General features: G+C 40.2%; 1 protein-coding gene across 1 annotated transcript; it reads left to right on the plus strand.

Annotated features, from left to right (window-relative positions):
- Window positions 1–456: 456 nt before the first annotated feature.
- DCK (deoxycytidine kinase) lies at window positions 457–7,971 on the plus strand (the record flags this gene model as incomplete). Its single annotated transcript, XM_010080025.1, has 6 exons — window positions 457–575; window positions 1,222–1,415; window positions 2,202–2,349; window positions 3,731–3,846; window positions 4,309–4,408; window positions 7,565–7,971. Coding segments are annotated over 6 exons (704 nt in total), but the record flags the coding sequence as incomplete, so codon positions are not given.
- Between the last annotated feature and the right edge of the window lie 9,033 nt (window positions 7,972–17,004).

The raw sequence follows: 17,004 nt of genomic DNA on the forward strand, positions 1-17,004 counted from the left end.
CTAGTAATGCACATTTATATCTTCATTTGGGACACCATCGCTTTTGATTTACGTTTATTTCATATCTGCTTGCTGTTTTCCATAAAATAACTTATGGAGACTGTAACCTCATGCCCCAGACTGGACCAAGAAGTATCTTAAAAACTTAGGACTTGGTGTTCTAATTGCAAATGTAACCTAGACTTTGCGTAGTTAATCTGGGCTGAGACTTGTTATTGTTGGTTTTTGGTAACTTTGGTTTTGTGTGGTACAAAATACAAAAGAAAAACGCTGTCGCTCATTTCATTGCTGACCTGTGGTACATTGTGGTCTCTGATTCATGCTCCTCATTAAGTCAGAAGTACATGGGTGTGGGAGACTCATTAGTGGGACTTGAAACCAGAGGTGTGTCATAGTTAAATAATGACACTGTCAGTGTTTTTTACCTGCTGTTCCTCCTGAATGGTTTTTTTACAGCTGCGGGGAAGTCGACCTTTGTGAGTATTCTGAAACAAGCTGATGAGGAATGGGAAGTTGTTCCTGAGCCTGTAGCTAGGTGGTGCAATGTTCAGCAAAAGTCTGAAGAGGATTGTGAGGTATAGTAAAAGAATCTGAGGTGAAACTTTTTTTAAACCAGATGAATACTCTACTAATTTTAAAAAACAGATATATGTTCCATAAAACCTAGTCTATCAAATAGAAGGGGTAGCAACATTTTCACTGATTTTTATAATGATATTTGAGTTCCTGTTTTCCAGTCTGCTTGGTGTATTATAGACTAAATTTTGTTCAACATCAGAAAGTAAATTGTACAAGCAGTAAAAGTGTGCTCTATTTTATGTATAAAAGCATCATCAGCGGCTGTTACCATAGGAACTGTAATTACTAGATGGAAGAACAAAATTAGCTCAACTTAAAGTTTAACTCACGCTTGTCGGAGTAAAAGGAGCATGGGTTTTTCTACAATGTTGTTGATGTTTTGTATTGATAGGAAGTGGTTCTTTTATTACAGTTTAACCTCTATTTACAAAGTTTTTTATTTTAGTAATGGAGCATTTTGGCATTGTAGATTGCAGACGTTACTGGCATTTGTGCCTTGTACACAAGTAGGGTTGGGAGGTATATGATGCAGTTGTAAACCTGAAGTAAAGGCTGAGCATCTTTAACATAGTAGAGCAATTCTGTTTTACTTAATAGTCCACCTTCTCAACTTAAAGGGTCACTTTATTTGTTTAAAACCAGGAGCTGACAACATCACAGAAGAGTGGCGGAAACGTGCTTCGGATGATGTATGAGAAACCAGAGAGGTGGTCTTTCACTTTCCAGACATACGCATGCCTCAGCAGGATCCGGGCTCAGCTCAAATCCCTCGATGGCAAACTCAAAGAGGCAGAGAATCCTGTGGTCTTCTTCGAGCGATCTGTCTACAGTGACAGGTATGTTAGACTGAAGCCCTTAAAGTCAAGAGCAAAGTTCTCCTAGGTAAAACGCATAAATAAATAAATAGCAGAGTGTGACTGAGTTCTGTACCTCCTTTTGTTTCGATTTTAGTTCTGGTTAATCACAGAAACATCGATAAGTGACAGGTTATCTTTCTCTCACTGGTATTGACAGTGAAGGAATTTTACTGCTTTGAGGATTTATAGTTTTGCTGTGCAACCTTTATTAACTATGTGTAGTTTCTTGTTCTTCATGGGCAGGGTTTTTTTATTATTTGTGTATGCATGTTTCCTTTCAAAGAAAAGAGAGAAGTAGGCATCAAGAAGAGTCAAGAGCAATTTCTTTCTTTGTCACTTAGTCTTGTTTTCTTCGATGCTTCTTGAAACAGATCGAGCTATTTCATATTGCCATCCCCTCTGTTTCTGGGTTTGGAAGGTTAGATTTGATAATTACATCTGGTCGCATAGTTCGTAGGTGTTTACTGTGCTCTAATATATTGTAAATAAATTACCACTGTGTTTTGGTGCTTTGTAGATTATTCCTGAACAAATACCTGAGCTGCAAATGTTGCTGCTTTTTTTGAACACTGCTGTGGGCAACTGCAATGAACATAGTTACAGGATGAGGATACCAGATGCTTATTTCCAGTCCAAGCATATATCGAAGAAATTATAAAATTAATATGCTCAGCTTCTTTTCCTAGTTGCTGCACAGTACTTCAGGCAACAAAAGTGGTAACTGTGTTCAAGCTAATTGTTTACAGAACTATTTTGTGTTTGTAGATATATCTTTGCAGCTAATTTATACGAGTCTGATTGCATGAATGAAACCGAATGGACTATTTACCAGGACTGGCATGACTGGATGAATAAGCAGTTTGGTCAAAGCCTAGCGCTGGATGGGATCATTTATCTCAGAGCCACTCCTGAGGTGAGGAATAAAAATTTATGAGCACAGAGAGAATGAGAGTATATGTTCTATGCCTTGCCTGTAAAATTTGATCTTTGACTATGCTCACATAGGGTTGTTTTGGTTTGGTTTTGTTTTGTTTTTCCTAAAGATTGTAGTGTTTAAGTATGATTCTAGGCCTTTTTTATGATGAAAGAAGAATATGCTTGCAGGCAGTTCCAGTAAGGTCACAATTATGTGTCATTGCGTATCACTGTATCTTTGTTGTAGGAACTGATTTGAGTGTCTCGGGCAAGGACACGGATGAGAAATTCTTGAAATGTAATCTCTCAAAATCTTGAGCTACCCTTATCTTTCACTGTAAGAGTCCTAGCGAGAGTTCAGTTCAGCTTGTAGTATTCCCCTGAAGAAGACTATAATGCTTGAATTATGACTAATACAGTCTGGAACTAATTAAAATAGGAATGTTCTTTCAAATGTAGCCTATGTATTTTTAAATAAAGAGTGATTTTCTAACTATAAAAACAGGGTGTAAGACAAGCAAAGCAGAAAATACCACTGATACTAAAAAAAGGAAAGTACAAAAGAGCTGTGGGAACATTGCTGTGATAACTATAACAATTTATAGTTCATGTCGCAGCTGACTGGGGGTGTGTGTGTGAAGCCCTTTCACCTGAAGCAATGGGGCTAAGCCAGCAGTTACAGTCTGCGATGCTTTAGCACAACGCTTTAACATTTGGGCATCTAACGTATTTTAAAAGGAGGTAACAACATAATAAATATCTCTCTTGAGTATGACACTTATATGAACAAGAGAAGAAATAACACTTTAAAAGACTTCTAATTGCAGTAACTAACTTACAGGGCCCTTCCAACTTTCATGCTTTCAACTTTACTGTTGTAAACAACTGCGTAATGTTCTAGAGTATCAGTGAAGACTTTTTTACTAGGCTCGCTGTTGAGGGCATTTTTTTCTTTTCTCTCTTTAAGTCAAGGATGTATATTGAGATTACAAAGTAAAACAGTTTTAAACAGTTTTCGCTGGCTTGTTATTGAGGCTTTGGATGTGTGTTCCAGACAGAAACCAAGGAATGACTGCATTTGAAAACTGGGTTCCTGAGAGCCAGAAATAACGTAATGAGATTTTGAAATGCTGTCCATGTCGAATGGGTATTTCTGTACGCTCTTCACGCAACACAGTGGTACCCCTTTTGATAAAGGGCTTGTTTGAGACCTCTCCTCCTATGTTTCTGTGCTCCTAAGAGAGTTAGCAAGTTGAATATTCATTTTGGGTAAAGAGTGGCATATTTAATATTTAGAGTGGCATTTAGCTTTTTTTCCTCCTTAGGTCTGTGAAAACAAGCAATCTTTTTTTTTCTTGTTTTCAATCTTTTGCCTTTAGAAATGCTTAAATAGGATTTACCTGCGTGGAAGAGATGAAGAACAAGAAATTCCCATTGAGTATCTGGAGAAACTTCACTACAAACATGAAAGTTGGCTTCAGCATAGGACACTGCGGTAAGCTTTGTTCAATGGTTACCTAAAGATGGATAAATCTTTCTTAAGGATGTTCCATCCTGCATTTTCCACACGTGAAACTTCAGCTTTTCCTATGCTGTGCAAAGTTAAATTCCAGAAATATTTCTGTCAACACTTCCTTAGTAGTGTTTCCTTTATAGCATGTTAATTACTGCTGGGACATGCAATGTGCCTGGTTCTCTTCACGCAGAGCTCTGAATAGCAGGTGATTTAGCTGAACATGGTTGAATTTATTGTTAGGTGCTGGGGGTAGAGAATGTTCAAGAATCAATAATATATTCTAGGAGCCACACTGCAAATTCAAGCTTCTTTTTAAATATTCAGAATTTATCTATGCAGTTCTTTTCGTGAGATTCTTAACAATGAAAACGCTGACAGAGACTTGCATGATGTATGGGTTTTTTAGCTAGTAATATTTTCTTTGTTCCTATCCCAATACAGAACGGATTTTGAATATCTACAGGAAATACCTATTTTGACGTTAGATGTTAACGAAGACTTCAAAGGCAAAAAGGACAGATATGATCACATGACTGAGAAGGTAAAACCTCACAAGCAAAACAAACTGATGACTTTGGTTAATTGCCAGCATGTCAAAATGAATTCAGGATACTTCTTGCGTCTTAAAGTGTACCATTCTTTGAAGTTGGACTAGACTTAGAATCTGTGTTTCTTCATGCTATTTCCTACATACATTTTCCATTTAAAAACAAAAACAAAACAACAAAAAAAAAAAAGAAAAGGAAAACAGGGAAGGAAATATTCCAGTCTTATTTTGAGAAGACTTTCACTGGTATCTTGATTTGCCAATATAATGTCTAAATAACCCTCAGCTGTTTAAAAGAACTGTTAGCAGCTGTGTCCTGCTTCTAACATTGTGCAGGTATCCCAAGAAATGTGATGGGGGTGGGAGAGGATAGCTGTTGAGGGAGAGAGAAGAGCAAGTCTGAGTTGGATGTCTTGCGTCGAGTCTTGCATTATGTGCGTGTTTCATCTACAGTGCTAGTCAGTGGAAGAATTTCAGTTCCAGGTGCTGTGAAAATAAAGTACAAAACCATGATAATGGAAAATTGAAGGATGAGTTTCCTGAACCTGCAGCCAAGTTTTGATCCAAAGCAGCAAACCAATAACAAACTACTTTTGGTATTGCAGATTTTTCTAGGTAAAAAAAAGAGAGAGAGGATGGGCTGTTATCTGTCCTGGTAAGCCTGTCACAGTAAAGGGCAGTACAGCGAATGCAAAGAGGGATCCTTTGCTCTAAAAATACGTTTCACAGTACAATCATCCTTCTAAAATGTTTAAGTCACAGAGTTACATTCAGATAATGAACAGCCATAGCTTGCTGCAATACTGCTTTTTTTCAGTCTTTTTATTAAATTGGCGCTATCATTAAGGTTTTCCCTTTCAGTTGTGTTTATTAAAGTGTTCTTCAAAATTGTTCTCAAAAGCAGTGGTCAGAAACTTCAGGGAGTGCTTTTCATATGTAGCTTTTCACTTTGTTTAGGAGGTAATGGAGAATATAAACCAGAAGTCTTGGAAAAAAGTGTCTGGTATAAAAAGAATTCAGGTTGAGATTTCTGCCTTCATTAAGATCATCTAATCCTTAGCACAAGAAAGTGTAGTATACATACAAGTTCTAAAGCCAGGCCAAACATCAACATTTTAGCTGCTCAGGTGTCTGGTGTTTGAATCATGATGGGATTCAGCTGAGGACATCTTGGCTTTTATTTGAGTAGTTGCAATGAGTTGCAGACCTTAGCAGTGGTATGTGCACATTTTTCTGCTCTTTGGAAATAACTTGTTTACCTCATGACAAAAGCAGCTTTGTCCTTTGATCTCGGCTTATCCACTGAGAAGCAGAACTGTTCACCTGATTAAAACCAGCCTTCATAGTATTTGCTCTTTTAAAGCTTGTTAATTGATGGAATGAATTAATGAACATCGCAGCTGTGGAGTGAATATGCTTCCCATCTGCACCATGAGATAAGGCTGAGCTCAGGCACCTGAACAGGGATTTTGGAGGAGTTTACCTTTGTGTGGCTGTCAGGTTATCTGCGAACAGCCCAGACTCTGTGTTACTTTTTGGTGTTTTGTAAGTGGGAGTCCCAGAACTGCCATGCATTTGATGATGCTGGGTGCTTTGGCCTCTAGTGGACGGTTATGCCCAGCGGGAACCCAAAACCTGCACATTTCCATCTCATCTCTGTTGTGATGCTCGCTTTCAGAGACCAGTCCTGAAGCTACGCCTTGTGTGTTATATGTTGTAAGGTTCTTCATGCAATCTTACTGTTGGTACTTTCTAAAGTAGCAGGTGGCTTTCTCATGATTCCTTTCAAGTTAGAGTATTGGCACAGTTACTCGTTCCGGTCCCTTCTCTACATGAAGGGATTTATTTGACCTCTTTTTCCACCTCCTTGAGCCCTGAAATAGGAAAGGAAGGGTCACAGCTGGAGGATGTGATCCTAAAGATTTGTTTCCATTTCACATGAAAAAACTGGACAAAACATTTACAGATGTGCTCTGTGTATGACAGGCTCTGCCAAAAGAATAGCACCATGGTGTCTAGTGAATTGTCGATTCCTTTCTGTGCAGCAGTCTAGCTTGAGTGGAAAGGGAGGAAAATGCTCCTAGTTCCGACTAGATCACAGTGTAGTTGCTGGGATGTTCTCGAAACTGTGAGATTGGAGTTTTGTGCCTAGGTCCTGTATTCCTGGGGTCTTGTATCTGCTGGGTTGTTGTATTTTAAGAAAGGTGGCTTGGCCCTTGCTACCACCTCTTCCTACACCTACCTTTTGAAGGGAGGGAGTAATTACTGTTGTACTTGGAGGGGGGAGGTGGGTGGCAGGGGCACAACACAAAGGCATGCATCCCTGTGGTAAGAAGAGCCTTCTCCACATGGTGTCTTCCCACAGCCTTTGGTAGCAATCTGAATTTAAGATGTTGTCTGAAGTGGCCGCACTTAGAAGCGTAATGCTAGCCCGCTGCTTGGCACGTGGCCTGTTTTGGATCCAGTTCTCACGCAATGACACGGGTTATTTGAGGTGCTGCACTGGGTCTTGGTGCTCTGTGTGGGATCACAGACTTCCAGCTTGGGGTTCTATATACTGTTCTATGGGCCAGAAGTTCAGTATGAATTTTTAGGTAGTTATAGCCATTTGAGCCACTCTTCAAGTACTGGAAATTAAGTTCAACAGTAGCTGAAGTATCTATGGCATTGTTCTAGGGTATCAGATTTTTTTCCATGTGCTATGGTTTTGCTGGGTATTGTTTTATTAGTTATTTGACAACTTTGGATTCCAAGGAACATACTAACCAGATGCATTGAGTTGTTCACTGACATGAAGGTAGGGATGGTGTTCTGGTCGTGGTCTTTTGAGGTGATCATTCTTCCTTGTGTTTAGGTTAGACCTGCTTTTAAGAGAATTCATTTGTGATGTAGGGCTGTATTTTAGGACCGTGGCAGGAATGAGCATCATTCCAATGTGTCTTTCTCTGCACCTGCTAAATTACACATACCATGTCTGAAAAAGTTCTTGCTGGACCAGCAGTGGCATAGCTGACCCTAAGTTCGTTTTCCTCAGTTTCTGTTCCTGTAGGTTGTAGTAAATCATAAAGCGGTGGAGAGGTGAATGTAGTTGCTGTATATTTCTGTTGATAAATACTTTGTTTGACTGATAATATCTGTTTCTTTTTGCAGGTCAAAGAATTTTTGAGCACCTTGTAATCCACTTTGAAGCACAGGCAGAATCAAGCTGTTCCAAACATCTGTGCGATCAAAGTCTGAAGTACAACTTCTGCTTTTATAGAAGGCCTCTGGAGAGGCAGGACTCAACCTTGTTGATTTAATTGTGAGGAACAAACAAACTTTGTGAATAGGAAAATAATGAAATAAACTGCTAGGTCTGCTCAGTATTATATTAAGTAACACACACAAATTCTGAAGGTATGAGAATCCTGAGAGTTCCCAAATATTGCGCCTGTTTCTAGTAAGACCAATAAGTTCTTCTGGAGTATCTTACTGCATTTTTTAATTTATTTTGTGGCCAGTAGCTATTTAATTATCAAGAAGGTAGTGATTTTTTAGATCTCTTGAGCATTTTTTTAGTGGAATTGATTTGTAATGGATGTCTCACTGTTATGAGGAAGAAAAGAGTAAAAACCATTTTTGCTGGTGAGGGAATTTTAATATAACCTGGAGTTCTGTATTGTAAGGTATAAAAAAAGGTCATCTGACAATTTTGGTAGATCAAGTTCTTTGCAGAATACACTGAATCGAAACAAATCCAAATATGGCTGGAATTCTGTAGATATCAAATTACTTTTTATATCTGTTTTCATTGTGCACTGCAAACTAGGGTGTTAAGAGGCTTTCCATTCTCTAGCATGGGGTTTTGGGGGCTTTTTTTTTTTTTTTACCAAGTTTTTTGGGTTATTTTTGCCTCTTAACAAAACAGAGCTGGTTTAGGTTGTTGGTAAATCCTCTTTTCCTGTAGAGGAGTATGTTTGCTTGATGGGTACCATAAAGGGAAGAAAAAAATCTTGCAAATGGCCTCAATCTGTGAATGACACGTTTCTAAACATTTCCTTAATTGCATTTTGGATGTCAGAGGTGGCTTCTGACTTTTGTTCCAGCTTCTCTGTTTGTTAACTGGGCCTTCTGGGTGCTTATACAAGATCCTGTGATTCTGTGATCCTGCAATGTTTGAAGTAGGCTGTCTGTGCTCACCTTGTACTAAGGGCAGACCTTGGTGGAGTAACTGCTGTTCCAGTGCATCTCGTTTTATTAACTGAGCCACTGAAGTTTCAGGTGCAGAAAATACAAACTCTACAGGGTGCACATCTCTGAAGTACTGTGTTTTATGGGCTGCTTTGTTCTGCTTTGAGCATTTCTGAATGATTGCACAGTTGGCTTTTGAATGCAAACATTTTATTGTAAAGCATTTTATTGTTTACTGTGGTGCCTGTGTTACCTGCTCGTTTGAGATGGAATTTCTTCCTTTCTGGCTGGAATTGTGCTGGCACTCTCTCACCATTGACTGAAAAATAAAAGTGGTTGGAAAGACTTTTTCAGTGCTTAATAGTGTTGGCTCTCTTGTCTTATAAAAGAAATAATGCTGTAGATTGCTAGTACATAATGCTACTGCAATGGATGAGTTTGAGGTGGTGTATTCTCACGTACACGTTCTCTAAGGTGTCTGGAACACTTTGGCTGGCTTCAGATTTTTTTCATGTATGGGAAATGAGTTTATGGAATAGAGACAGGATTATATAAAATATATCATATGTATAATTTACTGATCGGTGGAAGTGTTCTGTGTAATATTTATGCTATAGTGGAGTGTAGCAGTAGTAGAATAGAAAATCTTGGTTTGGACTTTAAGGTTGCCTAGTAAAAGGAAAGATTTCAAGATCTTTGTTCCAGAAATGAAGTGAGGTGGAATGGATGAAGATTCAGTTCAGATTTACTTGAAACACATAGTAGGAGCCTTTAAAACATTCTTGGCAACGGTCTGAACAGTAGCAACTTATTTGACTAACAGTGCAATCATTCCTACAGTTTCTGCTGTCAAAATTGTGGATTTAATTACAGGAATTGGAATGACAGTGCTCATTTCAAGGAGTAAACAAGCCTGAGTCCCAATAAAGGCTTCTTTTCAAACCCATCATGGAGCACACAGAAATTCTGGGGCAGGTTATCTGCGTCTTGTTCCAGAAAGCTTTACAAAATCTCTGACTGCCAAGTTTGGCTTTGAAGGAGCAAAGTTGTGACCAATTATTAGAATGTTTTTAATTGCTGTGCAAAAAAAACAGAACACACACCCCACCCGCCCCCAAGCTTCTCAGGGCTTCGGAACTGGCTGGGCTGAAGCACGGGAAGCTGCAGTGACTTGTACGTAGGGCACATGCAGCACAAACAGAAGCGGAGATGTCCTTATACTGCTCTGCCTGTGTGTCAGCTTAAACGTTGCAGCTCTAACAGCGCCTCAGACTTTCAAATTTGTCAGTATTCTTTTCTTTGCTTAAATCTATTCCCAACCTACCACCATACAGGATCGATGTGTTGGGGGTTTTTTGCCTGTTAGAGATGCAGAAGGTTTCTGAACTGGTACCTACTGTTTGGCAATGATGTGTTTTCAGTCTTTGAGTGCTGTGTCCCTTTCTCTTCCCTTGGTAAGAGATACTTCGATGGAACTGTCTAGAAAGGCTTGTTTGTTTTAATTAAGGGTCATCACGATCAGGGAAACAGAATTAGTATATGGGTTTTGTTAAGTTCAGACCAGTTAGGATACAGATTCAAATATTTAATTGCTGTGCACGTGTGCTTGTGAGCAATGGATGTAATATTGCCTCATGCTATTTTCAGTTCTTGTAGTTGTTTTTTCTGTAGTGGTTTTTAAGTTCTCGTAGTATAGATGCTTCTTAGGACAGCAATCAATTTTGCAGATAGAAGTCAGTTTTCTAGAATTTTGTGACAGTTATCAATTTCTACAGTTTCCTGGTTTTTTTTTAAGCAGACTTTGTAATAATGGAATTGTATATAAAATGTGATTAGTATTGAGATTCTTCTCTTCTATTTCCAGTAATTAAAGACACCAGGAATCTATTTGTGAAATAAGTGACATAAGAGAAATTCACCGTAAACTGTTAAGCATATACTGGAGTGTATCCAGTAATAATGAAGTTATATCTTAAGAACAATGCGCAATGGCTATTGCCAAGAGGTCTCAGCATAGCCGGGTATAGGGACTCCAAGGCTGTTTTCCCAGCTGCTGTTTAGACTTGGTGCGTGACCTTGAGTAAATCGCTTTTTACCTCCATCTTTTCATCTTTAAAATATTGATATCCTTATCTCTTCAGAAGGCCAAGAGGATGAGTTAATTAATATTGATGTGCTCTTTTGCAGGTCTGAAGTGCTCTATTCAATAATTAAGAATGGAGAAGGCTCTGGTTCGAGATATTTCAGTGGGATGTTCTGCTGGCCATGAATTTGGTCATCAAAAATTAGTCATTTGTTTTAAAAGCTATTTAAAAGCTGTCAGGGCAACTTTGGCTGTGTTGAAGTTAGATCGCTGAAGAACACGGCCACTGAAAGCTGTCGCTATTTGTAAGGAAAGGAAACTTATTACAAAGTTAATCTTGAAATAAAATCTGATGGCAAACACCATGCTGTAGTCCCTGTAGCTGGTGGTAATGGCGAAGCTATGTGTGGAATCTGCCACATGAGGTCACGGTATCCTCGGCTCTCGCTTGCTGAGCTGGCCAAAGAAGAGTGTTAGTGTTTTAACAGGGAATGGCTTTGGCAAAGGGAAGGAAGGAAGAGGTCACTTCCCTGCTTTGCCAGAGCAAAAACATTAAACTGATTAATAAATACTCTCCTGAATGAGATAAATCTTGATCTCTGGAGGGAGGGGAATAGAGCAAGCCCTGTTGGATTAAGTGGAAGACTAGAAAAGGCTGAGCTAATGGGAGGGATTTTGACACCAGAAGGTCTTGTGCAGCCACCAGCTGTTTCTGTTCTGTGGGTGAATATTAGCGCACGGATAACACTAATCCTGGTGTGTCTGAGCGATAACAACCTCCAAGGGCTGAGCCATCGGACCTGAATGCAGACAGCAAGCAGTACTACTGCATTTTGTGTCTCTCCCTCGCTTTCATTTCCTTCTACGTTGTTGTGACTTGTCTTTTAATACCTACTAAAAACATCATCTCGTATGAGTTTTAAGAGATGTGTTAAAGCTGAAATTTCAATAGCAGACAGCCTGCTTGAGGATGTGGTTTCTGCCTCTTCCAGTAGGGTATCCTAAGTTTTCCAGTCTCTTTTCTGAGCAGTTCTCCTGTGTTAGCCCGCCTGACTACTGTGGCTCTTCCTAATTCCTCCTGGCTTCAGCACTGCTGACAGTGGGCTCTTTTTTCATTATTATGTTCAGATTTGCCTCTGCTCGTTTCTTAAAACTATTGCTCTCTGAGAAGTTTCTGCTGCAGCTTTGGCTTTGTCCTCTCTGCAGGGCTAGCTCCTGGCCTTTACCCTGGCCCTCTCGGCTGTGTACAGCAGCCTCAGGTCATTGACCGTTTTGTTGCAGCAGACTGCTGCTCCGGATCAGCTGCCTGCGTCCTGTCTGTGCTGCGCCTCGCTAGGAGAAGACCTGCTGTCGTGGAAAGCCGGACTGAACTTTTTAGGTATCTGTTCCTGATCTGCTCTGCTGCTTGTTTCATGAGGATTTATTGCAATGGTCAGCCTAGCTGGGTAGGTATTTCACGTGTGCTTGTCCTTGTCAACAGTTTCTTTGCTATCCCTGCTTTATTGTTGTTGGAAGGAAAGGCATCATGTCTGCTGACTCAACGTTGGTTTCAAGTGGGGTTTCTCTTGCAGCGCACTGTGGCCACAGTCTGACGACAGCTTTGACTGCCATTCTCGATGGAGTGTGCTTTAAACTTTCTGCTTTCAGAAGGCAGACTTGCTGTGTATTGTGAAAAAGGAACACAGCTCCGTTCTGTCGATTTGAGCAGTGCTGTGTCTTGGGGACTTAACTGAGATTCCTTGAGGCTGGGAGCTCTCCTTTCCTCGGGCCGTCTCTGTTTTGAGCTTGCCTCACGCTGTTGTGCGTTCACTTCCAATTGAGTTTTTGTAGCCAATCTGTGCCCCTGCTATTGTTACAGGTTCAGGTGTGAAGTACATATTGATCTCAGTTTCAGCTCTTACCTGCTGAGGTATACTCTGTCCTCGCTGAATGTCATCACTCATGGCTTATGCACAAGACTTAGCTTTGTCCTCAGAGGACAGCGTGACGCTGTAATGGATGATTGCTCTGCTGCTTGTGTCTTCCTGCAGCATGGACAGGACTGACCTTGGGTGATACTAAGATGCTGTGGCATGGTCCGCTCTAGAAGCTATTCCTAATTGTATCTGCCAAGTGTTACGACTATATTTCACACTCAAACTTGTGTGATAGAGCTTGAATCTTGGTCACAATTTGTAGTTATTTAGTTCATATAAGTAATGGTTTCTTGTGATATCTTTTAATGACGTGTGGTTAGTCTGTGCCTCCGGCGGGGCCAATAGAATTTGTCCATGCCAGAGATGAGTCATGGATTCTTTCTGTCTAAAAGTTTCCTTTGCTCCCAGGTTTGTTCACCCATGATACACTCCAAGTGATAACGCATCTTAGTTTTATGTTTTATTGACGGCCTGCACTTGCCCATTGCTCTCAGATGAGGACATCTCCAGCATCTGGTTGCACTTTTGGCTTTAAATACTGCTCTTAGTATTGCTTCTGGGATCGCCTTTACAATCCATCTGGAAACAGATTGGCAGTAGGTCAGAAAGCGTTGTTGAAAATGCACCAGTTCTCTCTCTGCTTGCTGTGGAGCATGGGCTGAAGGTCTCCGGATCTGCTGAAGCCCCTCTGCAGAACCCTCCTTTTTGTCACCTTTTGTCAGGAATTTTCTCTGTCTCTGCATTTGTTGTGCTGTTTTTGAGGGATTTTTCTTTTTTTTTTTTTTTTGCTTGTTTTTCTGCTCTGCTTATCTCTACCACCAGAGGATAAGGAGGATAACCTGATTGTACTTCCACATCTCTCACGCTGCTACCCATGGACTGAACCTTTTGCATTTCATTTACAACAGCGTGTACACTGGATGGTGATACCTGCACTGCTCTGTCCATGATTTTACCTCCTGAGATAAATTACTGGCTGTCACTGTACTGATCCTGGTCTTGGTCAGCTGTAGTTGCTTTAGGTCTTGGAAGACGTTTCTGTGGGAGGTTAGATCTCTCCTACAAGGTTTCCTGCTGGCTAGAATAGTATGTCCATTGAATGATCTTGTCTTTCACTAGGAAATAGTTAAGGTCTTAAAATTAAAATTGTAGATATTAGAATTCTCAGCCTCTTAATGTAAGTACTGACTTCCACTTCTGCTTCTTGATTTCAGGGTGTTATGTTTTGGGGGGTTTTTTGTTTGTTGGCGTGTTTTACCAGAAGTCTTAATCTCTCTAAGTGAGCACTGTGTTTGTTAAACAAGGCTCACAAGTAATTTGATCTTTTTCAAGCATTCCTCCATGCAAAAGTGTGTCTCTTTTTTTTTCTCCTTTTATTTGTGATAGAAGGAGGCTTTATTTCTTTGATTTTCATCTCCTGTGGCCAACTTGGTGTATGGATTTCTAGGCAAGAAACCTAGCAGCTAATGTTACTAGCAAGGTTTTTCCTAATATCTTGGCTTTCTGCTGCATTTCTAGAAGACAGTTGTGAATCTCATTAACTTGATGAACTGCCAGTGTATTTCATGTGTCATACACTGAATAACTTGTTAGGATTCTATAAAATGCAATCAGCTTGCCTTTTTTTACCAGAAAACCTCAACTGCAGCATAGCTTCCTGGGCGCCTTCACAGAAACTAAAATACTTTGCTTTACATGATGTGCATCTACCCTGCGGGCTTCTTCACAAACCCCATCGCTTGGGGAGCTGGTGCGACCCCCAATGTGACTTCAATCTTTTGTTTTCCAGTGCTGTCTAACCTCTGTTAGCAGTTGCAAGATCTCAGTACTGCTTAGACAGTGGCTACTGTGACTGTATGTAGTTTGGGTTTTTTGGGCTTTTTTTTTTTTTTTTTAAGGGGACTGTGGGCTGTTTGTAAAATTAGCTTTGATCTGAAATAAAACCAAAAGTTAGTATTTGAAAGTTCTTGGTTCTAGTTGCGATTGTTGCTGACAGTATGCGGTCTTGGACAGGTTGCTTTTCAGAGCATGACTCATTGGTAGCACCTGCACAGGGGATAGCAAGCAGTGTCTTAAGATTTATTCTGTATTTTTAACCTTTTAGCTGCTGTATGAATGGCTGGGGAGGATGGAAAGAGCTGGAGGGAGTTTCTTAGTTGCTGTTTTTTAAAGAGAGGGAGTCAAGACAGTCATTAAGGGAATTTGTAGGTGTTTTTCCTGTGCACGTGGAGAATTAAATGACCCTTAAATCAGAAATGGGGAAAGCCAATAATTTGGGAAGGTCTCATTGTAATGCCCAGAAGGTGATGTAAGGAACAGTGAATGGTACAGTCCAAGTAAGCCAAGTGTAGCATCTACGTACTACCAGTGAAACTCGCCTTGTACTAGTTAAGAGATGCTTCATATGTTTGTAAAGGGAGTGGGAAATTTTATTATAATAACAAAGTTGAGCTCAAAAAATGGTTTTGAAACCTCCACCAAGGCTTTTTAAAGGAGTTACGAAGATTGCCGTCTGCTAACGTGACAGTAACTGACAGATAGAAGCAGTATTACCCGACTTCTTAGAGAGAATTGAGGCAGAGTGTGGAGTGGAGTGTCCATTTCCTGCATGACCTTGGACGTCAGAGATGGGAACAAACTCTGGTTTAGTCTTGAGCTATTGCTGTGGACTATACTGTGTTCCTTAGTGGAACAACTGCCCAAGCAGTGGGAATGGGCAATGACCTGAATAAAGTGAGTGTGTCACGTAACACGCTGAGTGAACGAGTCCAACAGAGACCAGACCAAGGAGCTTTATAGGTGTCAGAGGGAAATTGATTGATGGAATTTTACTTCCAGGTTTGGAAGTACAATGCTGAAAGGTCTGTTCGGTGGTGAGGTTTTTTGTTGTTGCTGAAGAGGACAAGGCTAAAAATTGACCTGCTTTTCTCACGGTTATTTTGGTGAAAAAGACCTTTCTGGGGAGACTGAAGTAACTTCTATCAAGAGTGTTTTTTTGCCAGGAAAGGCCACGCTCACCCTGCAAGCCCTTTGCTGGCGTAAAGCAAGGTGTAGCTGTACTGACAGCTCATGGCAGAGAGCTGGCCTCAGCGTAAAGCTCTGGCCAAAGCTCTTTATTTGAACTGTGTCTTTAGTTAAAACATGTTGTAAGAGAATGAGGGTTTGGGGGTTTTCTCCTGGCGTAAAGCATATTGTCAAAGAGGAAGCCATCAAGTTCATGTGTGTGGTTTGATTTTTGTTGTTTGTTTGTTTAATAGCATCTCCCAGTTAGGAGAACTCAGAAAGGACTAAGAAAAGAGACATTTTTGGTCCCGAACTTGACAGTGGTTTTGAGCCCCTCTTATGTCTGTGTAACGTCTTTTATTTGGCGGGGTGAGAGGGAAAGTGATCTCCGCTAAACACATCTGATTGATTCCAAACCTCAGTTTGTTTGCTTGAGATTCAGATATGCAGATGAGCTCTCCATAAATGTTTAACGAAAGGGGTTTCAGTGGTGGTTTGCTCTGACAGTCGTACCATTTGAAGTACTGGTATTGTGCTTTGGATATGAGCTGTTTGGTTTTTCTCTTTTTTTTTCCTTCTTGGTATTTTCATTCTACTGGGCTTGAGAATAAGTGTATTCAGTTTTTAAAAGTCACTGATGGGAGATGGAGAAATGAGGTGTTTAACATAAAGCACAGCTTCTTGAAGAGAGCATTTGTCTAAACTTCTGTTTTGTGAGAAAGTTGATTTTTAAGTTATCCTTTTCTTTCCAAAGCAGATTCTGCTCCAGGAGAAGTGACATCATGAGAGGCAGAACTGGGCTGACTCTTACTGGTTTTGCCCTCCTAAAGTAATTTAATTCAAAAGCAGTATTTTTGAGATACTAAAATGAAAGATATACTGCAAATATAAATAACATGGAGGCAAATTGCCTTTGTTTCTGAAATATGCATTGCTATAGTATTTAGAGATCCATCTCACTCTAGAGCTCGTTGCTTTTCTTCTGTCGGTAAGGAATCGGCATGGTTAGGTGTTACTGAGAAAAGGAAAATAGCACTATGACTTCCCTGTAATTAGTGGATTTGATCATAATTCACATGGAGCAGGGAGTCTTTCTAGAGGCTGGTGAAAATCTCCACCCCAGCCTCCATTTCTGATTTCTTCTCTTGTCCTAACTACTGTGACAAATTGCTTACCGCAGCAGTGTGCTCGCTGCCTCTGGCATGAAGTTGCACAATGCCCGTCTCCAGTGATTTGAAGCAATCTTCTAATTAAATTGTTTGTCGGTATTCATCTATTTGTTTGTTTAAAGCTGAATGTTGTGTGAGTTAGATAAATGTCTTTCAGGTGGCTGAAAGAACAAGTTCAGAGATAGTCAAACTTGTAGTATTTAGGAACATAAAAGTAGCTGTGCCAGAGCCTGCTGCTGCCGGGGGAGG

This window comes from Pterocles gutturalis, unplaced genomic scaffold (genome assembly GCF_000699245.1).
Source record: "Pterocles gutturalis isolate BGI_N339 unplaced genomic scaffold, ASM69924v1 scaffold47804, whole genome shotgun sequence".
Taxonomy (NCBI): Eukaryota; Metazoa; Chordata; class Aves; order Pterocliformes; family Pteroclidae; genus Pterocles; species Pterocles gutturalis.